General features: G+C 35.9%; 1 protein-coding gene across 2 annotated transcripts in view; it reads left to right on the top strand.

The window, feature by feature from the left end:
* Window positions 1–24,415, top strand: part of KIF20B (kinesin family member 20B) — a 41,495-nt gene extending 17,080 nt beyond the window's left edge. The window contains exons 16-34 of one of the 2 annotated variants that reach the window (XM_050899172.1): window positions 428–695; window positions 1,305–1,366; window positions 1,557–1,676; window positions 3,267–3,432; window positions 7,210–8,419; window positions 9,805–9,943; window positions 11,001–11,123; window positions 11,612–11,672; window positions 12,376–12,501; window positions 12,770–12,906; window positions 13,920–14,075; window positions 15,129–15,305; window positions 15,899–16,063; window positions 17,435–17,557; window positions 19,136–19,339; window positions 20,140–20,217; window positions 20,962–21,109; window positions 22,675–22,817; window positions 24,144–24,415. In XM_050899172.1, coding sequence (XP_050755129.1) covers window positions 428–695; window positions 1,305–1,366; window positions 1,557–1,676; window positions 3,267–3,432; window positions 7,210–8,419; window positions 9,805–9,943; window positions 11,001–11,123; window positions 11,612–11,672; window positions 12,376–12,501; window positions 12,770–12,906; window positions 13,920–14,075; window positions 15,129–15,305; window positions 15,899–16,063; window positions 17,435–17,557; window positions 19,136–19,339; window positions 20,140–20,217; window positions 20,962–21,109; window positions 22,675–22,817; window positions 24,144–24,221 — 3,684 coding nt within the window. In that variant the 3' untranslated portion in view covers window positions 24,222–24,415. The remainder of the gene's footprint in view (window positions 1–427; window positions 696–1,304; window positions 1,367–1,556; window positions 1,677–3,266; window positions 3,433–7,209; window positions 8,420–9,804; window positions 9,944–11,000; window positions 11,124–11,611; window positions 11,673–12,375; window positions 12,502–12,769; window positions 12,907–13,919; window positions 14,076–15,128; window positions 15,306–15,898; window positions 16,064–17,434; window positions 17,558–19,135; window positions 19,340–20,139; window positions 20,218–20,961; window positions 21,110–22,674; window positions 22,818–24,143) is intronic. The other variant, XM_050899174.1, reaches the window with a different exon arrangement.
* Window positions 24,416–25,927: the final 1,512 nt, after the last annotated feature.

Here is a 25,927-nt window from a genome sequence, read left to right as displayed (position 1 = left end):
GTACAACTTAAGTTATCACAAACTTATTTCACCTCACAAACTTTTACTGATATATGGATACTTCAGATATATTCCTTCTAAAACTGTTCACTTGCTGTGTTCATTCAATGTTCTCATGAGGTAAAAAATACTAGCTTTATGTTAAATTTGGAGGGGATGCTTTTTGTGGTGATATAAAAGGGAATGTGATGGTGGGTCATTAAATGCTATAAAAATAAAGTAGCTATTACTTGATACTGGAGACTTGTGTGTGAAGGTAGACAGAAACTGGAAATCAAATTGCATATGAACCCACAAGATGGCTTTGAATCCAGAATTAACTGTACTTATATGTTTGAATTCATAATGGTCTTCCAAATTTTCTGTAGAAATAATGGCTATTGTGTAATTATTTGCTGTTTCTAAATGGATATAAATTATCTTTCAGGACGAAGAATATAGCATAGGGCCAGGCACCTACATTGATCTTGAGGGCATTATTGATTCTCTGCAGAATGATGTCATTGATATCAAAAAACAGGCAGAAGAAGCACACAGATACATTGTGTCCCTAGAGGACCCACAGGAAGCTATAGGTTGGCTTGAAAAACAACTGGGAAAAATTACCACTGAACTAACTAAGACCAAAGAAGAGCTGACAAAGAAAACCAATGAACTAATCAAAACTGAAGAAGAGCTGACACAGAAAACCAAAGGTGAGCTGGGTGTAAGTGTGATGTGAAAGGCAGAAAAAAGAAATGACTGACTACTGTAAAATAGAAATAATGATCCAGTTGAGCAGGATTTTTGGAACCAAATCATATGTGTAGAGGTGGTAACCAATTGTTTTGTGTACATTCAAGTTGAACAATTCTACAGGCCTTGGTTATTTCATTTTTAAGACGAAGCTTAAAACTGTCAATTACACACTTCTGAATTGCAGGGTAAAATGTCAGCATGATTGATCCTTGATTTCATGGTTATATTGTAATCCTCACACTTCTTTACATTTTGCTGATGCAGTGTTTTCACGTATCCTGTGGAATGTCCATAGAAGAAAAAGTAGCAATACCTCATAATATGATTTCAGCAGAAGTCTCTTGATGTGATCTATGTTTTATATGGGTTGCAAGGCCCAATTCTCCTATTAAAAAAAACAAACAACTAAACAACTTTTGAAATGTGTCCTATAAGTAGAAGTCAACTTGAAAATAAATCAGTCTCTTCAAAAGCTACTGAGGTACCAGAAGATCTGGAAACAATCGATTACTGAGTAAACTATGTAATGGCTGCTTATTTGATGCAGGCTTCTTTTCCTGTTACAGACTTTGAAATGCAGATGATTAAATTGGATGAGTCTGCTGAGCAGCTTAAAGAAGCGACTGAGGTAACTTTCTCAAGGGAAAACTTGTGCAAAATTATTTGCTTTAATACAAAATTCTGGTAGCTTAAAATGCTATTATAGTATGCTTCTAGCTTTTTTTATATCAAGCTTAGTTTAACTGATCTTGCTTCTAAATGCATGGTATAGTTCAACAATGTAACGCTGACTGAACTACTATTCTTTCTCTTCCAAGAAAATGAATACACAGAATAAAAGAATTCAAGAACTAATGGACATTGTGGAGCAAAAAGATGATGTTATTATGAGACTACAAGATTTGATATCCTATTTAGAAGAAACCATAAAAGACTATGTAAGTCTTAGACATCTCAATTTTCTTTATACAAAAAAATCTAAATCTATGGTTATAATGGACTTAACTATTCTGGAAAATTGAAATTTTCTGTAAGTAATTGCTACTTGCTTGAAATGGTAGCAGGTGAAGTTGGTATTGAAACTAAAGTTACAGCAAAATGTGTGCGGGAGTGTGTGTGAAAAATGGGACTTTTGGAAGCAGTGATTGGGAGTTGTTATTGGAGGACTGTAGATGAGATGGAAGAGCCACTCTAAAGAAAAAAACCCTCAAACTGGGAGGACTTAAGCAGTAGGAATAGAGGGATTATGTCTCTGTGTCTTTATTTTTGCCTAAATGGAAGAGGAAGGAAGGGAGGTTTTGCTGCACCAAAAGGTCAAATTTAATTGAAGTTAGAAGTTGTTAATGTGAGAAGGACAGCGATTGTGTAAACTGGCAACAAAAATCGGTGTGTTCCACCCACCACCACCATGCACACAAATTTCAAAGGAAGAACAATAATATGAATATATTGAGCCGAGTTTGAACTAAGAGTGGATGGCCAGGGTGCCTCTGCTTTTGATGTGATTAATAAAACTTGCAATGGGCTAGACTACTGCTAGCTGCTGAATGCCAAAAGACTAGCTTGGCTGAAAGTATACAGGTGAAAAAAATCAAAATATGCAGTTAGGTTTTTTTGAGCCTGATGTCTGGTAACCTGAAGTAGTTCTGAGAGCATTTTAAATGAAACTTAGTCAGCACTCTGATCCATTTCTCTCTTCCACTGTAAACTTAAGGCTTTGACCATACTTATTCTATTCCCCCTCTCTGCCCCACAGCAACTTAGCTTTTCAATAGTATGAATGCTCCAAGAGTGATAAGAGTTGTAATGACTGCTTCCTATTACTACTCCTTCCAAGAGCAAGCCTCCAACTCTGTCCAGTGTTTCTGGACTGGACTGTGTGGCATGAGACTTAAAACATGACCACAAACCTCAAGTCTGTTCTATAGATAATTTTTTTTAATGAAGTACTTAAAGATGAGTAATTGGTCCTTGGCAACCAGCATGGCTTGCCACTTGTGTCATCTTGCAAATAAGGAAACTTTATTCTTAGTCAAATATAGTCTAAACTATATGACAGAACTGACTAGGCTTTCAAATTGCATCAGATCTGTCATGATAAAAATGATCTGTGGCTTCGCTGAAGGCAGTTAAAACTCCCAACTCTACCAACTATGACAAGAAAGTGGCAAACTTGTAGAGCTGACAATTTGCCCTTTGAACAAATCAGGAATTTCATCAACTCTTTTGACACTGGAAATTGTTTTCTGGTGGTAAACAAACTCATCTTACATGTAAGTCTTGCATTTTGTGGTTTCCTAGTCTCTTGCTCTGCTTTCTGTACAGTGCAAAACCTTGTGCTTATTAGTACCTGAAGGTGTACTTCCTTTTGGTTTCAGTAACTGACCTGTAACTGACTTGTTCCTCTGACAACCCCTATATGTGTTACCCAGATAGTTTTGTAAAAATACTTGCATGTAAAAGATTACTAAGCCTTTTAAGTGCTCACTTTGTAAAACTTCAAAGTAATTGATCTTATTTTAACACAGGACAACACTGTAACTACCATTAAAAGAAAATTGGCAGAAAAGAACTCTAAGAGAGTGATTGAAAGCAGCCAATTCAAGGATTGTGAGGAAACTGTATTGGAAGTGGGAAGAAAACGTTGCTTTGAAAATAAGCCTACTGTGAAAGAAGAGCCACCTACAAAGAAAGGTACAATTTCTACCATCACTCAACAGGGGGTCTTCCAAAAAAACTTGATTACTATTCCAGAACAGAAGCAAAAAGTTGTAAAGCGTAAACGTTATGTCATGAGGAGAAAATCTACTATGTTAAACTGTAAATGGAAGTAACTGTTATGTAAATATCATCTGTTTTGCAGAAGGTGCTATACTGTTCACTCCTAAATGCTTAAAATAAAAGTTAGTTTTTAGACTCTTTCCTTTCTGCTGCTTTTTCTCATCTGTTAACGTACTTGCAGACTCAGCTGTAGTTCTTAAGCAATTTCTTAACAGTTGTTTTTGTACTAAACTTGCTGTTGCTGGACTTCTGGGAAAGTAGCATCTCCTACTCAAGGTTTCTAAAATTGTCTAAGCAAGCATCAAAGGTGTCAGTGACTTACTGATTGTTCAGTCATGCAGTATGTGCTGTGAAATTTTGATGTTTCATTCTGTATGCATGCTGTGAACACACCAGCTCTGGTCAAGGTGACAGTGCTGGCAAAGGAGAAAAGCTTTCCACTTGAATGGAAGTAAAACTATTTTCAGTCCACAGATGGCATATTTTGTGCAGCTCTCACATTTGCACTTCCAATCTTTTTGCTTTCCTTGCTTTATCTGTGAGCTTACTAGTCTCTTTAGAATGAGGTGAAAAAAAACTAGCTGCAGCTGAAGACCTTCAAGGATAAGGGTGAAACCTAAAAGGACACCATTACTTATGTTATCCATTTCATTAAAGTCTATTAATCAGTGGGATTGAGCTATATGGGACTGGCTTGTGTAAAATGGTATTTGTAAGATCTGCCTGCCTCTAACTTGACTTCAGGACACAGCTGGGCTTCAGTTTCTCATAGAATTATGGAAAGCGTACGCGAAAGGAGAATGAAAGGTCTTCCTTTTGTATCCCTTACTTTCTTGCCTTCCTCCTGCAGAAAAGCTGCAAGAAAAAAATCTTCCAGGCATTGTTTGGGTGAGGATGGGATAGAAAAAGAGAAATAAGATTAAAAATGGGAAACAGAAAATATCTATCTATCCCTAAAAGAGGGATAAAACATGTTAAAAGGAGACTTGTCAAAGTTACATGATCACAGAAAACTGAGGACACAGATGGTCAATAAACTGAATGCTGAGCTGTCATCCATCACATCCTGCAGAGAAAGAACAAGTAAACACTCAATCTAGTAGAAGATCAGTTTAAGTTTATGGAACAAAGCACTTCATGCAGTGGGTAGTGAACTTCTAATATTCAGGGAGGGAGAGGCAGAGAATTCTCAAATTCCAGGGGTGATTAGACAAGCTAACAGCAAACAGGTTCATACATAGATATTGAAAAGATTAAACAGGGATGTATTGTCTCATATTCCTAATTGTTCTATGTCAGGAAGGGTCCGTAGGAAGTGGCTGGGCCTACCAACAGTAGCAAAAGGCGGTAAAATATTAGGCTAAGTCAACCGATGGCCTGTGTGATTCAGTAGGGCATTTCTCAAGTTTGTACAACTTGTTCAAATAAGTGTAATTTGAAGTCTTTCTTAAGAGAAGCTTCTGTCTCTGTACCAGACGCATCTCCGATTTGTCTCTACCATCTCTTGTTGGGATGAATATTGGATCCTATAGGTACCACCTATATAAATGTTACAGGAAGCGGGTGGGAAATGAAGCTGGTGTAGACTCTTTGATATACTAGATAGTAGTAGGTTTGTTATAATCTCATGACTGAAGCTCGTTTAAACAAATGAAAAATAGAAAAGCGATAGCTCTTCTCAAACAAGAAATTAAAGTGGATAACTAATAGTGCCAATTAATGTCAGCACTGAGATCTTTCTGTGGGGAAGAACAGGCTTTTCAGTCATGTTAAATATGTTTGTTTTGTGGGTGTTGAGAATATAAGGCATCTGGTTTAAAAACTGAGTTGCTAGATGCTCCATAATGATGAAACTTATTAATATATACTTACATTTAACCATTCTTATTAAATGTACTTGGCACAATAGAACAATGAGCACAGCTACACTGTAATGGCTTTCTCATAGAATTTAGGTATACGAGTGGCCTATGACCAAAGCTTATTTTGGGAGAAGATAGGTTATCTTATCTTGAAGTTCAGGTTTTTGTACTCTTCTCTAGGACTTGCCTCCCATGTTTTGGGGTGGGGCTTTTTCTTTCTTAGTACTTCCTATATAAAAAGCTTCTGGACTGAATACCATGTATCTTCTTGCACTAATATTTATCCTGCTTTGCTGCATGATTGTGGCTGTCAGTACAAAGCATCTAGATCACTTCTAAATCCTCTTGTGAATGATCATACCCTTCTCACTATAGTGTTGAGCTAAGCTCTGCTACCTTTTTCATCTTGCCACCTTAGATTGCAAAATACGTCTTAAGACACCTCAGCACCTCTCCCTTTTAGTGAAGTATGTAAAATTCACATCCAGTGTGAGGAATGTGTAGTATCTTGTCTGATATGTTTTCTTGGGACTACACAACTGGGCTTTCAGAGAAAACCATCTCCCAATCCCAATTTTAATCTTGTAGGATTTAGAAGCATGGCTTTACAAGCCAAAGTAAAGCTGCTATTGTGTCTGACCTAGCAGGAACACTTGGTATGTCTAATTAAAACAGAAAAGGAAAAGTACAGAAAAGCAGGAGGAAAAGTGTCCTGTGGAATTTGATCACTCTAAAAAATAATCAAAACCCCAAACCTGAATTGAGATGGAAAACACTATTGCTAATGCTTCAGTATGGCTTTTTGTTAGTGACTCTCTGAAAATTGTTGGATCTGTTCAGAGGATGTTTCCATGCAGTACCCACGTGCTTAATGCTCCCACAGTGAGATGACTGCCAAACTCCACCTTACTGTAGTTGCAGTACTCACAAGAATCCACAGTATCTCCCAGGAGTACGTAGTTGTGATGACCTAATCCTTAGAGATAGTCAGGCTTGATTTTAATGCTAAAATGTAGCATGCATGTTACTAAATGGACACAGCTGGATTCTAAAACACTTCTGTGAAATACAGCTGGAGTAAACTTTGAAGGTGGTGAAATGCAAGTGATTTTAGTTAGAATTGCTCATTACTTAAGGAAGAACCAGTCTTCAGCTAATAAAATATTTATGGAAATTTGGGGTTGTGATGGAATGTTGTAAATCTTTCTGGGAGAACTTTATGTGCAACAGATTAGGTGTGGGCATAAATAGTTATCCTTACATCTAGTTTAGAAACCAATTGAAAAAAGAAGAGAGGAAGGTCCCAAACACTAAGCAAAAAACTTGTGCTGGATTTTTAGCTTCGTTTTTAAAGTAAAGGGATATTGAGTATGAATGAAACTTCTCAGAAAATTATATGATAGCGTTGATCTTCTAAATGTAGAGTGGGTGATTGCTGGCTGTGTTAAACATTGTTGAACCAGTGAAGGTGGAAACTAGATATAACTGTGAACGTTACCTAGCTCATAGGTATTACTACATATTAGTAAAACTAGCTAGATTTTTCTACTAGTGGTGCAGAGTAGAAGGCTGGAATAGAGCCATGGTAAAGTGTTCTTTAAGGCTTCTGAACACCTTTTGCTGCAAACTATGTCTAGAAGCCTAAGAGGCACCTATTGCATGTTAAACTGTTCAGAGGGCTTTAACTGCTTCAGGACTTCGAAATGCAGTATAACATGAGGGTGTGGCTTTCAGACGGTGATAATTTTCCATATAGTAATTGCTATTTGGTATTGCTGGTGACTTGTACTAGTGATTTTGATCAACCTGAGCTGTATGGGTTTTTTAGGAGATATGAAGGAGAGCTGGGAAGATGACCGTCTAGAGCAAGAGAGAACTGAATACATGAAAACAAATACTGAGAACTATGCAGAAATACTAGCACTGAAGGAAAGAACTGAAACCTTGGAAGGTCAGCTAGCTGCACTTGAAGAACAATGCAGAAGAGAAAAAAACAAAAAAGAAGAGTTCAGTGGGCAGATAACCAACTTGCATCTCAAGCTCTCTGCTTCTGAAGAAAGGGCTTCTGGCTTAAGTGAAGAACTTCAGCAGTGTCGAGCTGACTATCAGGAGATTGTTTCTGAATTGGACAAACAGAAAACTATAAATAGGGAACAAGAAGAAAAGATTATTCAGCTAAATAATGAAATAGAAGGTGCCAAACAAAATATAACTGATAAAGTGTCACAAATTAAAACAATGCAGTCCAAAGTAGATGAGCTGTATAAATGTCACTTAGAGTCTTATGCTATGGATATTGATTTAGTTAATCAAAAGGATTCCTTAGACTCTCAAAAATATGGACCAGAGAGAGCTCAAATGAGTCCTGTATGCATGCAGTCCCAAACTGCTTCTACAGCAGATCTGAGATGGGAGAGCTCCTTCCACTGCAGTGTTGAAAGCATTTGGGAAGAATGCAAAAATATTATTAAGACTTCTTCACAAAAAAGTCAGCGGATTCAAGAACTACTTCAACAAGTCGAAGACTTAAAGAAGGGACTTGATGACACTGAGAATTATAATAATCAACTAAAAATAAAATTAAATGAGATTGCAAATCAAGATTGTCAGTCTGTAAAGGAAAAAGATCTTATGAATCAGTTACAAGAGCAAATCCAAAAGAAAACCGAGGATTTTGAAAAACAGGCTGCAGAAGATCACAGAGTAATTGCGCAGTTTGAGGAGGAAGTTACCACCTACAAGGGAAAAATAAGAGAGCTTGAATGCCTCTTGGAGGCTTTTAGAGCTAAAGATGACAGCATAACAAAGTTAGAGATAGTACTTAAAGAAAAAGAATCTATTATTTTAAATCTAGAAAGTAATACAGTAGCTCTGCAAGAGAAATGTGCCAATTCAGACAAAAAATTGAAAGAATTAACTGATCGAGAAGCCAATCTGAAGGAGGAAGTTGTGCAGTTGATGAACAGCTTGGAGAACATGAAACACTCTCTTCAGGAAAAGGAGAAAAATGAGGATAAGCAAATACAATCTATAGAATTGTAAGTAAGTAATGAGGTAACTCATAGCCCTTTGAGAACAGACTTAAGTTAAAACTACCTTCTGCGAACATCAGTTTATTTTGACATAACACATTTGCATGTTTATCAACTTTATGAACCAAAGTGCTTCTTTAAGAAGTTTTAATACACTAATTGAATTTTATATTTGCATATTCTGCTGGCTGTGTTTTCCTCACCTGTTTGTATATTCTTTCAAAAATATAGAGCTAATCCATGGAGAACTATTGTGGGGGGAAACAGGAGCGTGCAAGGAAATGAAGAATTATTTGGGGTTTTCTAATAGTTTTATGTTGCATACCCTTTCCAGAGGAAATGACATATAGCTTTATGTTATATCCTGTAACCTGTATACAAGCAGGTAACGTTTTCTTTGGAAAGGGCTGAATGGTAAAAAGGAAAAGAAGAAAAGAAAAAAAAAAAAAAGCCTAGGGATTAAACAGTAAACAGCTGGTTTTTGTAATAGCTATTCTAGGTGAACACAGTCTACTATAAGAACTTAAAGGGATAATGGGTGTAGGAGGGTAGAACTTCCCCCAGCCCCCTCTACTTCTTAAATCTTTAAGAAATAAGAGATTAAATGTATCTGAGAGACTATATTTGCTATATGGTAAGGAAACTGCAATCATGTAAAAATAGCTTTAAGATGCTATGTAGCCCTTCTCCTGACTAGAGTTTCCTTAGTGCCATATCTGTGGGTATCTGCGTATGCTCTAAAGTACAATTTAGCACAAGAGCCTGGGGATCCCCAACCCTGTGCTTGTAAAGCTTTGAAAGGTTTTCCTTTTGTGAGGCCTTGTTTTGTATTGTCAATTATAGAATCTAAAAAACCTTCTATTAGCTAGTTTTAAAGTAAAAATCCAAGATGTCTTACTGTAAACTTTTTAAAATAATTATCATCATTTAAAGATAAATCCATCAAACTTAATTATTTTGTAGCACTTGTAACAGCAGTACTTGTTGCAATGTTATTGTTTTTTCTATTTTCTTTTGATTTATATTTATTTTGATTCTTACAAGGTCTGGGATGTAGATATTGAGTTTAAACTTACTTGATATAAACCTTGTTCCTTCTGTTACTTTGTAAGGACACCTAATGATAAAAATGGTTGCTCTACTGTACTTAAAAAAAATAAATTAAAAAATTGCAGTGTTCAGAAGTGAACCTGAACAGTTTGTTACTTCAAGATCATCTAATAAGAAGCTGAAATCCAAAAGTAAAATTACAAAGCTTGTCATTGATCTGATAGATCTGAGATTATATTAGTGAATAAAACCAGCAGTCAAAGAGTCTGAGTTAACGTGTAAAAGCTGTTTTTTTGAGATGTGTGACACTGTTATTTATGTCCCTTACTTTCTAACACAAGGCTACATAAAGATCTTTCTGAGAGCTCTGCCCTTGTACAGAGTTTGAGAAAAGATTTGCAAAGGAAAGAGGAAGAATATACAGATTTGAAAGAGAAATTTTCTGATGCCAAGAAACAAATTCAGCACGTACAAAAAGAGGTTGGTAACCATAGGCTAAATGTTTCTTCTGCAAGTTTTTGCTTGGGGTTGTGTTATTAAAACCTGTTTTCACAAATCTCAAGCTACGAATGTTAAAAGTGACTCGTAATAAGGCTATTTTGAGTGATATATTTAGAGTAACAGTGAATCTTAAGTTACATTGCTATTGAAGCTGTAAGCTAAAGATAAGACCAGATGTCAAAACATAGATTAGTACAGATATTGAAGGGGGAAGCAAATTTTATTAATACACTTGAAAAGGTTTGTGAAAACTGTGGCTAATCTGGTTATGGAGAAGGACTTTATAATCTTTAACAACAGTAGCCTTACGTTGTTGTTTGTGCTGACTTCAAAGCCTCAGACTTCAGACTTGTGGAAAATTTCCTCTGGGAGGAAAAGATGGATTAATCAGAAAAGGAAAGCACTACCTTCTAGAGACCTTTTAAAATCTGAGCTATGTTTTCTGTTAGGGTTGGGGAGAAGAAATGAAAAAATGGAATAACTTTTACTAATGTTAATTGTTAGTATTTAGTTATCAAGCAATAGGATTTCTTAGAACCTCATGGGATATCACAAGAACTTAAAATCTAAAAGACTATTGCAAGAGTTTGGGCTTGAAACTTAAGCCTTAAAAAAGTATTAATGTCTTCCCCAGCAGCCTAACATTTGAGGACCTTTTCCCACTCAACATTCAGTATATAATTCTCTGTTTGAGAAGTAGCAAGGAGTGGATGAGATCACGTCAGAAAACATTCTTGGGTTTTTTTGGTTTAAAGAACAACTGAATTTGTAGTTTGATTAGGCTATTTCCTGGTGTGTTGTGGTTTTTGTTTTGTTTTGTTTTCCTTCCCCGCCAAATGTAATACTCTATGGTGAAAATCTTTCCCTAGGAAGCATGTACAGTATAGTGCACTTCCAGCCCCTGAAATTTAGCTAAGATGCTTGCAAAAATTTGACTCTTAATTAAAGTATTTGGTTATTTTGATAACTTACAGAGCTTGTAAAAGGCTCATAGCTAAATCTTAGCTTTGCGTGCTGTCTTTGTGCATTGTTACAGGTGTGTACAATGCGATCTGAGGAGAAATACCTGAGGAACAAAGTTAATGAACTTCAGAAAGTTAAAAACCAGCTTAGTGAAGAATTAGAGATCAAACAGCGCACAATCCTGCAACTGAAAAAGGTATTTTATTTGTTAAAATTTTACTTGCTCTTGATTTTTTTTAACTAATCCATTAATGAGGCAAGTTTTCCAAGCAACAGGAGAAAGCTTACAGAAATTGGGGTAAAAATAAGAGTTGCCAGCTGAAATTAATTTTAATGGATGAATGAAAGATGTTTAAAGAACTTCTCACTGCAGGACATTGTTAAATTGTTTTAAATAGAATAATCTGCCTAGTAAATACATACTTAATACCTGCAGATACCCTGATTCTGATTAGTGACACTTAGATATGTTAGTAGTAATGTCTTCCTCTAAACTTTTTTTTTTGTAAATCAGCTTGAGTGCTCCTTCACATTGTATGAAAAACTTATTTATTCTGGACTGTTTTTCTTAAATACTATATTCTTTATTTATTAAAGCTCAGAATGAATAACTACTCATTTCTAGCATGTATATTTGTTTCTTTCAACACGTTTTCTTTACTTTGCTTTCAATGTGATATTTAGGAGCAGTTGAATAATGAGAAGCTGGAAGAAATGTCCAAACAGTATGAGAAAACATGTAAAGGTCAGAAAAAGCAATTATTGTTCCATTTTTTTGGTGTGGAATGGCAACATAATGAGTTGTCACATTGTTAACAAATTTGGAGTGTCTTGCATATTTATATTTTAAAATACTGAGAAACTCCAACCTGGACATTAAAACGTTACAGTCAGGAACTAATTTTTATTGAATCATTATTAGCAGGTATATTTGAAAGCAAAGAAACAGCCTCAGAATAAGCAAAGAAACAGCCTCAGAATAAGCAAAGAAACAGCCTCAGAATAAGCAAAGAAACAGCCTCAGAATAAGATACATAAGCCCCAGAGAAAGTGTGGATTTGCTGTGTCAGTGTTAACTTATTAAATGTTGTTATCTATTTGCCATTTTAGTTGGCCGTTTGAACAAAATCAAATACCGAAACATGAACTATCACAATAACAGTTTCTGCAGGTTTGATAAACATTTAGCAGTTAAACAATGGTTAGTTTCTCATATGATACAAGCCATAGTCTGACTGACGTTAACACTGAAACGCTCACCTAAATCAAGTTGATGAGAATCACTTAAGAATTTTTGGATTTGGATAGTTCAGAAGAGATGCTCTATTTCTTTCTAATAGAGCTTTTGATTTCAGGGAATGGGAAACAACTTGTAATGAAGGCACTTTGGGAGAGAATGGTGGGAACTAGGAGGGTGCTTATCTGTAAATTTATTTTCAAATCTTCAGATCTGTGTGCGAAGGAAAAAATAATTGAAGATATGCGGATGACATTAGAAGAACAAGAACAGACTCAGATTGAACAAGATCAAGTGCTTGAAGCCAAATTAGAAGAGACCAACAGATTAGCTTGGGGTAATCTCTCCATAGAAACGGAGCAAGGAGGCAAAATTGTTTTGGATGTATTGTGGTAGCTGCTTTAAATTTCTGGTTTTATTTGTTGACTGTTATTTAGGCATTAACTTTATGTAGTACATAACAAACTTCTAACAGTTAAAGGTTTCTGTTGTCCCTTTGTGGTCATAGCTGATAAATCCAAGTAACTTTAGTAGAAGGATGTGAATGTGGTCAAATACACATTTGAAACTATACGTTATGTAACCTCATTTTGTGTACTGACTAGAACTGGAAGCATGGAAGCAGAAATATACAGAGCTGAATAACCAGAGCCATAGTGACTGGCAGCCAAAGATGAGCAAAAATGAGGAGAAAAACATAAATGAAAATGAGGAATTAATAAAGCTGCAAAAAGAACTGAAGGTAAAATATGGTGACGTATTTCATACTTAGGATTAAAACCATAACTTTCATTTAGGAGTCTAAATTTTTTTTTTGTGTCACTATCTTCAAGAGCTAGGGCATGATACGGCAAGTTGTTACACTGGTAAAGGAAACCTCCTGTAAAAGCTGCAGTGCATCAGTGCAGCAAAGTCTGGATGCGGTGTCTTTGTAATATATGGCATCACTGATGCCCCATAATGGAGTGCACCCTTCACTACGTTATGCTACCATGGATGGTGCTTCTGTAGCTGGGCTCCTCTTACAGTTGTCTTAACCAATCCAACTCCTGATATCTGTTCCGAACCTCTTTCCTGTCAGTTGCTTGGGCAACTAAATCAAACTCTTTCAAGATCTTGCGCTTGCTGTATGATGTGTAAGCCCCTCCTGTTAGACTGAGGATTTACCTCTAATTCTCCTTGGATTAGAAAGTAGACTTTTTTTCAATCAGCTTTTCAGGTGCCTTCTGTCTTATGTGGGAGAATGTCTGACAAAAGGTTTGATTGTGATAGAAAAGGAGGCAAAGTTGCTGTGGATTGAAGTGACATTCTTAGGTATGCACTATCTCTGCCTGCCATTCAAGTTGTACTGCATTCTTTGCCTTTTAGTCTTGAAGTAGAAGTAAATTTTCTAACATCTCCTGTAAGGCAGTATAAAAGATTGGGAATTTGTAAGTTAAAAGGGTCTCTTTACCATTACTTCTGGTGTAACTTTTATAGTGTTTGTGACTTACCTAGAGCATTTTTAGAAGAAAAAAATTTTGTTCCATGAAGACGTGCCAGTCTGAATAAGTGCTGAAAATTGTTGATTTTGTTCAATGGAGAAGAACGAATGAGAATGTAATACTTGCACTTTTGGGAATATGCTGGACTAAAACTGTGCTGGTATTTCTGTTATCTTTTTTGAAACAAATCTGTTCAATGGTAATCTGGATTTTAAGACTTTTTTTTTGCTTATCTCTACCTATGGTTTTATTTCTGGTTTCATTAAAATAGGAAAATGAGGCAAAGTATCAAACTGATAGAAAGAAGTGGCTGGAGGAAAAAATGGGACTCATAAGTCAAGTAAAAGAAGCTGAGAGCCATCGCAACAGAGAAATGAGAAAATTTGCGGAGGACCGAGAACGTCATGTAGGGCTACAAGCAGAAATTGTAAGTGACTGGAGGTCTCAGCAGAGTCCTCTAGTGTAAGTCTTTAGTACAGAGCAAATCTCATGTCAAGTGTTAACAGTGTGGGCGCTTGAGGGTAGATGTCCTTTTTCCCCTCACTTTATCACATGACAAAGCCTAGATGAGATCTTCTCAATATGAAAAGGGAAGAATAGGAGGGTCACAAAATGAAAAAGCATAATACATAATGGAAGTTAATTTGCCTGTTCCTTTCTATCCTATCACCACCACCTCACTATGAATTCTTCAAACTTCATCTTGTGCGTAGAACACCAATAAGTAACCTACACTTAAATGAATTGCTACTTAATGAAGCTAAGAACATACTTTGAAAAACAAGATTTGTTGCTTGGCTTTTCTTTAAAAAAAAAAAAAAAAAGAAAATAGCAAGCCTATGAGGCTTTAGAAGGAAGAGAAAAAACAAGCAGAAGCTGACAAAAAAAAAGCTTCTTTCCAGATATAGAGTAAAAATACTTGGTCAAAATGCTAGTGGATTTGCTCCCATATCACTTTCAAAGTAGAGTAACTGATAGTTAATAACGAGGTGGATACATTGTCTGTTTACTGGACTGTGTCAAGGTTGTAACTTCTTAAGCATATGAAATTATTATATGAATCTGTACAATCTAAAACTATATTTGCATCTAGAAGTAGCTAGCAATGACTTTCTGGACCTGCAATCAGTACAGGAGGATGTTAGGAGCTTAGGACTACTTTCCCATTGTCTGTGATTTTGCTTGCCTGAGACTTGTTAATAATAAAATCACAAAGTGAGCAAACAGAAGTGGTGGTTCTTACCAAAAATTCTCTTCACAAAGAGTATAAATATAGATACAGATTTTCTAACTGGAGCATGGTTTGCTTTTGCGTATTTGTAGTGAAACTAGTTCTATGTGAGCTTTTTAAGATCCACATAGGCTCTCAAGTTTACTAAGGACATAAAATAGTACTAACTATGAAAAACCAAACTATCGGAACAGTTCAGACAGTGTGTAGAAGTGGTGTTCAATTCTAACCTATTTTTTCCTCGTTTAGGAAAGACTTGCTGCACAGCTGGTAGAAAAGGACAGCAATCTTCAAAAGTGGCGTGAAGAAAGAGATAAATTAGTAGAAGCTTTGGAAGTGCAGCTCAAGACTTTGGCTTCTAACATGATACAAAAAGATAAAGAAATAGCAGAACTGAAAGAGGCTGCTCTAAAGGATTCAGGAAAGGTCATCTCTCTTGTTCCTTTGTGATTAGTTTGTTTGTTTTTAAATCCATTAATTCTGCTGAACACTATACTTGCTCTTTGCATTTTGGCTCTGTTTTTTGTTCTTAAACACTGTTGTATTTAAACCATTTGCAGCTAATTTAAAAAAAAAAAGCCTTATTTTTTTTTGAAACTGAATTTGGAACAGTGACTGCAGTTTCAAAATATGTAGTAGTTCAAATAAACACTCAAATCTATTTGATACTTTGATTGCAAAGTTGGACTGGAAATCTGAAACAACTGTCACATTTGCTGCCTTTTTCACAGCACCAAGGACTTCATGAACAAATGGGAGGTGAACTTCTTATAACTCTACTTATGTAGAGTAAAATGAAAAAATTTTGCATTACATCTTCCTAGGCTGTTATGTGACTTTTCTTCACTTTAACTAGTGGCCACTCATACATGAAATAACTGGTGCTTTGTTGGATAGCTGACTGTTTTAGCCTGCAATTCTAAAACTGATGCTACCAAGTAATCGTAATGATGCTCGTGTGTATGTTAATTTCTTTTGCCAGTCCTGCAATTTGTGGCAATTTTTGCTATGTTTCTTAGGATAAGGAAGCTGATATAGAAGAACTAAGAAAACAGCTGGCTGAGAAAGATGACTTTATAAAGGAATTGAAACAATGCATTAACCATGAAAGTCTTCAGTCTCTGGCAGAAGTACCTTTACCTGAAGAAGGACAAGATAAAACAGATCAGTCTGTAAACAAAGAGGTATGTTTGTTATATTTATAGAAAGTATGTATTAATGATATGTTGTTAATAACTCTTGTTTTGTTGTTTTCTCAGTATATATTTCAGCAACATTGGGAATCTCCCCAAGGTTACTTTTCGTAGTTTTTGTACTTTATCTTCAGTTCTGAGTTCTTGTTCATTCTTTCTCTCTCCTTCTTTCACGCTCGCTCTCAGAAAAAAAGTACTTTAGTTAATAGAATACCACCTCTATCTACATTATAGAACTTATGTACCTGAGGGAATAAACGAGTTAACTAGGTTAACTAGGTTCTAGAGATTTGGAGACATAATATTTGTAGTGTCATCTCAGTTTGGTTATGTCAGTGTTAAGGGGATTTCAGCTGAAACAACTTTCCTGATATCACCTATAGTGTGGCAATAGAGATGATTCTGTAATTAGAGCTGCCAGCCCATATGGGGGTTCACAAGAACAAAACAGTATCTTGCATCCCACTTAAAACCAAACCAATATTTGAAGTTTACACAAAGAAAAGATCAACTTTTAATTTTTGTTCAGGAAATATGCAAAGGTTTGCAACTGTACTGAGACTTCTGACTGAACCCTTGTGTGCTACATGAACAGTATTTAATGAGGTAGTTCTCCTGCTAAACTGAATTAATGCTATGTAGCTCCATTGCTAATTAATAACGAACAGGGCTGAACATGGATTTCCTAGAAGTTTCTCCCCTGGCTGCTAGACGATGCGATTCTCCTCTTATTGCAGAACTGGACTGAATACCAAAATGTATCTCTTCATCTCTTTCCTGTCTACTGCCAAATAAAACTCTCTGGCTAGTTTCTTGCTGCTTCATCAGTTCAGCTAGTGCTATATAGATAAAGCTTGCCCTAATTTTAAAACAGTTAAAATAACATATTCCTGTATGAAGCAGCTAGTGATCTTCTGGAGGTGGTGGAAACAGGTACTGTCAGCAGGGATTAGAAAAACTTGTAGTAGAAATCCATAAATGTATTCGTAAATGGATACTCTGAGGATTAGGCAGAGGTGTACCCTCTGACGCTTCTAATGCAACAACTGAGAGTGCTGGGAGAGTATGGAGTGAACAGATGACAAGGTGACCAGGATCACGCATGTTATCCTTAAATAGCATCTCCCTTTGCCACTCTTGGAGGCAGAATAGTGAACTAAATGGACTATTGGTGAGACCCAGCAGGGCACATCTTATGATCGCATTGTGAGTAGACGTTACTGCCTTAAACTTGTGTTGTCTTTCAGCCCAGATGTTCATTAGTTGTCTGCACTTGAGCTTTTATATTGTAACTTTAGAAAACTCAAAATATTTTGAGGTTTACAGTCTAGCATAATCTTTACTCATTCTAAATATTTACAGTTTATGGAAAAACAAAGCAAGACTAATCCTATAGCTGGACAAAGTATTCAAGTAAGATATGATGAAGTTAAAGAGAATTATTCATTGTCTCGATGTCCTAGCAGTGCCTCTTCACTAAGTGAGGTTGGTATAAAACTTTAAATTTGAAAATTGTACGCAGTTGTATGGATTTTGCTAAATGCAGAATAAGGAAGAAAATGTGTCCTGTTGCCTGAACAATTCTAAAGCTTTATTCTGCAAATCCCTTTCTTGGGGATCAGATCACCTGATTTAGTGGCTTTTGGTAGAAATAAAAGCTGTATAACATAATCATGTGAATAATTATAACTGACTTCAACTGTGTGCTCTTGAAAACTTACCTCTCACCGATGCTTATGAAGTGGCTGATTATTAGATAAGTCACCTGAAAAAAAAAATATAAACCCTTTTAAATGGATGAGCAATAGCAGGGCAAATTGGATTTGCTTTCTTCCACTGCAGGATTCCTGTGTGTAGCTTTGTTAGCTAATGACACCAAGCATTCCTATGTAACTTTTTGATTGCTAACTCTTTCATGAAGTAGCAGTTGTAAGGAAAAATGTTTTTATTAGCCAGCTCCATTCTTGGCAATGCAGTGGTGCTGGTATTCCCACTCAGAATCCCAGCAGAGTCTGTTGAAGAAGGTGACTACCTTTTGGCTTTCCCTGAGCTCTGATCATTTTCCTTTTTGAGAGGAGGAAGGGTACCCTTCAGGGTGAACCAGCATAAGAAGCAACAGTAGCTAGTCTGTTTGGGACCCTACTAGCAGGAGTAGTAGCAGCCACCTGCCATTTCTCACCACCACCAACCTCAGCAGCTTATCTTCCAGGTTTCATTCAAACAGCTGCTGGATTTGTTTTTGCATGCTAGCCAGCAGCTGAACATCTGCCACAGACGTGCAGGAGCTAGGGAGGCCACAGCTCTGACTTTCTTGCTGGTTTTGCTAAGAAAAACAGGGTTAGGTGGATCGTGGAAGGTAAGTGCTGCTGGGGAAGAAGAGTTGTGCAAACTGACCTTTCCATCCCACCTTCACTGTGCAGTTCTTGCAGTTTTGTTGTAAGCAGGTACAAGACAAGGTCTTCAGCTTGCTGGCAATGATGCTGCCTGAATGCCTGCTCTTCTTCCAGAGAACAATAATGATGTAGAAGTCTCTCATAGTTTGAATTTGGCTTGTAGCTTGCCAATTGGACCTTGTTACTTACACAGTTAACTTCTCTAGTGTAGAAAGGGAAGGGAAAGCTCCCTAAAGATAACCTAGAGAAAGATTACACTTTTCTCTCAAAAGCTCCTATTACTGCCTAGTTCCTAAGGAGGAGAAGAGTTAAGATGAAGAAAATCATGTCAATTCTACTACTGCTAGCTGCGACTAGCTGTCTCTGCCCTTGAGGAAAATTACTTGGAAACAAAGTATCAGGCTGAGTCCAGCAAGGAAAACTTTAAGTTCTATGCTCGTAGATAAAAATGTTAACTTTTTAGAATTTAACAAAAAAGTTTTAGAAAATAAGAGTTAAACTCTGCTGTAGTTGAAGTAGATTTCTTCACTTCTATTATAAGTGTTCTGAAAGCTAGCAGCTGGAAAATGGAATGCTTACTTTGCTATCCACTGGGGAGGGATATGTATTATAGTTTTTAACTCATAGTTTTTTTAAAACTTGTTTTCTTAAAATTTCCATGTGCTTGCAGGACCATTCAGAAATTGTCCTTGACTCTTCTGAAGTGTCCACAGAAAATGGAAAAACTAGTCGGTTCCCAAAACCAGAGATGGAAATCCAGTTCACACCTCTGCAACCCAATAAGATGGAGGTGAAGCACCAGGGCAGTACCTTGCCAGTTACAGTTAAAATGCTCAAGCCAAGAAAGAAAAGGAAGAGTGAAGAGATGGATGAGGTATGACCTACTGCTGTTTTATTCGCCTGAATGTTACTCTTAAATATTATTTTCATGTTACATATGCCAAACAGAAATAGATTATAAAATGATTCAGTAACTTTAACTGTCACAAGTCTACTGAAGACACAATTTGTTTTTTAAATTTCCTAAAACTGAAAAGCACTTTGTCAGTACTGAAACTAAGGACTGAGGGGAAACCTGTGGTGCTAAAATAACCACGTCCTGTTCATCTCAAATTTCTAAAAAAACCCCTTGTTTTTTAGAAACAAACAAAACCAAATCTTTTGCAGAGACTCCCTTCTAATTAAACAAAGAACAAAATCCTCTTTCCCTTTTCTGATGCTGTTATCAGTCGGTATGGCTATCAGTTATCTGAAATCTCTTGGCACCACTTCGCAAGATAGAAGACATCTTTTAATGACAGCTTAACAATGGTACTATGCTACCAACCTGTTTTTGTAGTTGTCACCGTAAATCTGAATTTACATTTAGATTTATTGAGTTAATTTCAATTTGTGTGTTTGCTTGTCAAATATCTTAAGGCCAAAAGTATAGGAAGTAATGGAGAGAAGAAAATAGTAAATGTCAGAATAGTTTGACTACAGGTATTTCTAGTTCCCTTCCACAAGTTTGTTTAGCGTTTAATTCACATTTGAATAGTTATTGCTATTCAGTATTAGCCAGTGCCTCCCTACTGTTAGTCATAGCATTTAAACAGTGGCTGCTTCTGTAATATAAATAATTGTTGTTCTTTCCAGAAGAATCCTAGTTAAAATTTGTCATATTTATTTTCTTAGGATTTTGTGAAAAGTGAGAACAAGAAAAATGCAAAACCTGCTATGACTAATTCGCCTTCTACAAGCAGCAAGAAAATGGTTTGGTTTTATTCTATTTTTGAAGTTAGTTTGGCCTTTTCTATAAAGGTGGACTTGTGAAAGGAGCAAGCATTCTTATGCAACAGTATTTTACCCTTATCTATGTACTTGAATAGGATTCTTAAACACTTATGTTGTCTTCCTACTAAACTCTATGAGCTAACGAAAGAGAGTAAGTCTGTATTTGCCAAGACTGTGTACTAGCTGCAGTGTACAATGATTCAAAGGGAAGGATGTTACATATCGAATAGTTATGAAGACTAGTTTGAACATACTATTAGTATATGTGATGTTATAGGCAATGCCTTTGAAGTAAAACTAAGGTTCATGTCATCTATATGCATGATAATTTTAGGCCTTAGTAGTAACCTGGGCAGGTTCAGAGGGTAGATAGTAGATTTATTTTTCCCATCAGTTTCCTCTTATTTATAACTAGAACAGCTAGTCTAATGAAATACTCTACAACTTTGAATCTACTTTTTTTAAAGAAACTATTTGTTTCCTATATTACTCATGCCCTAAAATGTGTTCCGTGAAACTTTGACAATTTTTTTTTCTTCTGGGTATAAAATGAGATTGTCTGCATTGCTTGCTATGGTAGTGTCGTTAGTATAATGAATAGAGGTGTCAGTAGCAAAGCTCAAAATGTCAGCTTGAAAATAACATTGAAGTCAAATAAAATGGAATTAAACTTCAAGATAAGTCAATTTTCAACTCAAACAATGATCTTGTATTTCTGTACAGATGTCTACTACAGAGTCATTTAGAAAAGAATACCCCTTAAGAAAGCAAGAATCTACTTCAAGTAAGAAGTCAGCTAAAAAGAAAGATGGAACACTACAAAAAATTGGAGATTTTTTCCAAAGTTCTCCTACTGTTATTCACTCTAAAGGTTTGTACAGAATAAATAAGGCTTATTTCGTGTTCTCTGGGAATTGTAGAATGGCTTTTCTCTACTGTAATCTATTAATGTATATGTTGTTAAAGGACATGTCTGCTGCATTAAGTTGTTCATTCCTTTATGAAATAATGGAGTCTGAACTGGGGCCTGCTATATTGAATCTTGCAGAGTAGAAAGGGTGTCTTGATCGCAAGGACCACACGGTTCTAAAGTTTAGGTTAAGTATGAAAGGTAAACCAGGTGGAATGAAAGGACACAGTGTGGAATATGTGCATATATATTTATCATAAAAACAATGATAACTGTTAAGCTCAAAATGTCTGAGTTACTTTGTTCTTGCTTACAGTAAAACGGTTAAAGGCACTTTCAGAAACTTGCCCTACTGCTCTAAAAAAATCGAGAGCTGAATCCAAACTCCATATCTTACCTAGTTCTACAAGCAATCCCTCTTTCCCCTTCCCCCCCTCCTCCTTGTTTCTGTGGAAACTGTATTAATGATTTTTGAGGTACGTATGTGGGAGGGGAAGATGAGTTCTACAGAATCTGAAAGCTGGTGTCTCATGAAAATATTTGGAAGACTTCAATAAACTGACTATGAAGCAATTAATGGATTTCGTTAAGTTTAAGCATAGCCTTGGAAAGATTAACTGCTAGGACTTTCCATTGAAGAATACATTTTTATTCTTTGCTACAGTAAGACATGACCTCTGAGTTAACTGTGTTTTTAAAAAAAAAATAAAATTAACAGAGGGCACAAGGAATCACCAGTGTTAAATTCTAAAAGACACTTATTTGGTTGGTTAAAACAAGGTCAGTCATTATTCAATGTGGACAGTTAAAATTAAGTTCTCTGTACCAACTTGAAAACTTGACTTGCTTCAGAGTGCATCTTACAGCAGATAAGTAAGATAGTCTAGATGATGATAGTGGGTTTTCTAAAATTTTCCAGGTTTTGTCAGATTGGTTCCATGAGGACCACATATCATTATCAATGGAAGCCAAATTCAGACTACTCAAAATTTTGCCCTGAAAATACTTAATTTGAGCAAATGAGTTCTAGTTTGTAACTTTTATTACCATGTCCTGTATTTTTTTCCTCTTATGCATAACTTAGTATTGTTCGGGATTTCTTCTTTCCTTCTACCTCATAATATGCATACATTCGTCTCTTTATAGAGCTAGTACTAGTTTGATAAAACTCTACAAGTATATAGAGAAAATTGTCTCTACCCTGTGCTTATGTCAGCACAAAGAATTTAAACCTGTTGTTCAACTCCTGTTGAAGTGTTTAACTTCTAGTAAAATGTGAATCCTAATTGATTTTTAATGTGCTATTTAAATGTGTCCTTTAAGGTTTTGCATCTGAAGCTATAGAAAACTGTTTCCAGCTATAGAAAACTATGGTAGTCAAATACCACTTCTGAATTTTTATATTTAAACTTCAGACTACATCTGTTTAACTTTTAAACTGTTCTTAATAAAGCTTACTTTATTCATTAATTTTGAGACTCACAAAACCAGTAAGACGTTGATTTATGATAAAATTTTTCTTCTAGCAAAGAAGCTGATTGCAACAATAAGCTCTCCCAAGTCTGCAGAACCAGAAACTGTCAAAGAAAATGAACTCAAGCCAAAACGAGCTAAGAGAAAGCTGTATTCAACTGACATTTCTTGCCCTCTAGATATCCCTGCTTCTTCGGTAAGTGATTACAGGTTACTGTTCTGTCTGCTGTAATGTATTTCTGTAATCTTGGCTTAAAATAAATTATTAGGGGGACAGAACAAACCTGAAGTTCTGATCAAGTTGCAGAAGAGGTTTGAAAGTACTGACTTATTTCTTGATTCTAGCTAACCGTTCCTTTTGGTCTTTTCTTCCTGCTGTTTTACTTAATTTTCTCCATTTTTCTCACCTATCTGTGTTTGACTGCTGACTTACTGTATAGGTGATACAGCAATCATGGAGATATCTTTAAATTTGGATTCATAGATATCTTAGTTGTGGTATGTGGGGGATTACTTTTTCCTCTACTGCAGCAGTTGAGTCTTAATTTGTTTTTCCAGTAGTTGGTGTTCATTTAAGTGTAGCAAAAAGGGAGAATAGAAATAGAGACCATTAAGGGATCCATAGATTTGGAATAGCATGATTGAAACACTAAAGATAAAGGTCTGCATGTACAATTAACTTTGCAGGGCAATTGAGCACCTAAGGTAATTTCTGATTCCATTTACGCCCAGCTGATATTTGGGTTACTTTAGGATGTGGATACATCCATGCCTTTCCAAAGCACAGTTTAGATAGCGTTCTGGGTGTGCTTAAATTGTGTTGCCCTGTCTAAGCCAGCCCATAAAGAGTCTTATAGGACAGAGCTTGATGTATTTTTTCTGAAATCCAACTTTATGGTTTTGACAGTAACTATAGTGCTGAGCATACTCTTGCTCTGTGGGAAGTACATATCTTCATTCTGTTCAATCCTTTCTTCCCCTCACTATGGTGAGCGTTTGCCCATACTGTGATATCCTGTTGAATTTTCTGTAAATTGTATGAATGGAGGCAGGAACCAAAATGCTGTCTGTAGAAGGATGAAGAAAATGACAGAAATGCAGAGCAAAAGAAGCTAAGAAGCTTGGAAGTGAAAGGAGAAGTGAAAGACTGAATCCCGGGAAAGTCAGAGAAAGCTAAAGGAATTTAAGCTAAAAATACGTTTTCTGAACACTTCCTGTTTCACAAAATGAGTATTAGACTTTAGAAGTGAGAGCTGCTTTCGGATCAAATTTTTCTTTGGACTTTGGTATTTGTTTCAGCAAAAATGGAATTTTGTACGTTCCCAGTATTTGTTGCCTATTATGATGCACTAAAACTGTCTCTTTATCCTGGAGACCTCTAACTAAAAGGTAATAGGGAAGTTTCATTCTGAAAACAGCTTCTCGGAAAAACCATGTTGCTGCTTACATAAGTCTAGAAGTGCATGTAATTTTTCTGTGAAGAAATGCTGAGTAACTCTTGAAATAATACCATCTTTTTCAGAACTTTATAGAACAAAAAGAGAAGGAAAGCGATCATCTAATCATCAAGCGACGGCTACGATCAAAACCAGCTAAATAATCCTGCAAAAGCATGTTTGTATTTCCTAGTAAGCATGTTTGTATTTCCTAGTTAGGGTATATTTCCATTGCATTATTTCAGCTGATTGTATATAGGAAGTGATAGATACTTAATCCTGCTCCAAGGTCTGTATATAGATGTATAGAATTGTTCTGATGGTTTCCAGTTCTGACTCCATTAAAGCTGAAATGCTGTTCAAGAAAGCTTGTGTCTGAATCTTTTTTTTTTTTTTTTTAGGAATGGTGTCTTTGGAAGCATTCATAATTTACCCATTGTGCAGTAAGAACTATGCCTGTGTGGAATGGTTTAAGTTGCTTTTTTCAGGTGGCCAGTATACCTACCATAACTTTGAGTGGAAAAAAATGAGTGCACATCAAAACTTGTATATCCTTAAATTGTTTAAAAATATTTAAAAAAAATTCTGTGAAGGGACAAAATTAAGGAATTGGCACTATGTGGAGAAATATGATGTTTTTCATCACTTGTGTTGTTTTAACTGCCTTCTATTTACTCTTCTAAATTAAGTAATTTATAAGCATAATATTCTTTCTTTGGGGATTCTAATATCCATAAATAATTATAATCTGCTATTAGAAGTGACCTACTCTCAGATAGACATTTGACATTTTATTCTAACCATCCAGTTCTGCTCAACTAGAACAGCTACCTTTTATATAGTAAGGTTTCAGCTTATAATCAGTAACTGAGTAAACATTTAAAACACTTTTGGTTTCATCAATGTAGCATTCACTTAAGTCACAGGCAGTGACTGTATTTCATAAGATTTTGCATTGTTTGAAGAACAGCACTGGTTGTCTTTCAGAAAGAGCTGAAATTACTTTGACAATGACCTGCCCTTGACATGGAGGAAGCAAGACGATCCCAGTAAGCGATCATTTACTCTAACTTCTTGCTCATGCAGCTTTCTTATTTTTATTTTCTTAATTACTGCCAACCATACAACATTGTTTTTACTTGGTCTATTGCATTATTTTGATTATTACTGCATTCTGGTCTGTTTCACCCATCATATCTATGATTCTGTGATATCTTTCTGTTTAAAGAGTTCCTTATCAATCTGTTTTGCCCATACATAGTGTTTAGCACCATAGGAAGGGTATCTTTTTTACAAGATTGCCTTTTGAGGTTTGGTATTGGCCTGACAACAAAAATTTTTCAGAAGTTCTCTGTCAACATCCAGTCTGAGATATTCCGCACCCTCCCCCCCCACCCCCAGCCCTTCCTCCAAGCCATACTGGTTCATCAGCAACAACCAGTTGGTCTGTAGAGGCAGTGATAGTTTGCTCATACAGCCAGATAAGTGTTATTCATTTTTTTTATAGTACAGCTGCAACCTTACTGTCCTTCAGAAATGATTCCATGATTTAAGTTATAAATGGTTTTTTGTTTGTTTGTTTTTCTTGGACTGCTGTTCTGTATTGTCTTTTGTTTGATTGAAGAAAAAAATCAGATTGACTCATTGACACAAACATGAGATTAAAATTGTTTTTCTTGAAAGAAATAAAGTGACTTTAAATACCTGTTGTAGTTTAGCTTTAATCACAAATGTAATATCTTTAAAAATGCAGATCAATGTAAAAATGGTCATTAGTCATTTCTTTAGTAGAAGTAGATTTCCTTTAATTTTTATGTGACTATAGCTTAAATGTGGACAACAATGCTACGAGTCAGTTCAGTGGCAACAA

Source organism: Gymnogyps californianus, chromosome 6 (assembly GCF_018139145.2).
Source record: "Gymnogyps californianus isolate 813 chromosome 6, ASM1813914v2, whole genome shotgun sequence".
Lineage (NCBI taxonomy): Eukaryota > Metazoa > Chordata > Aves > Accipitriformes > Cathartidae > Gymnogyps > Gymnogyps californianus.
The sequence above is the reverse complement of the archived record's forward strand: the minus strand, read 5'-3'. Positions and strand labels throughout refer to the sequence as shown.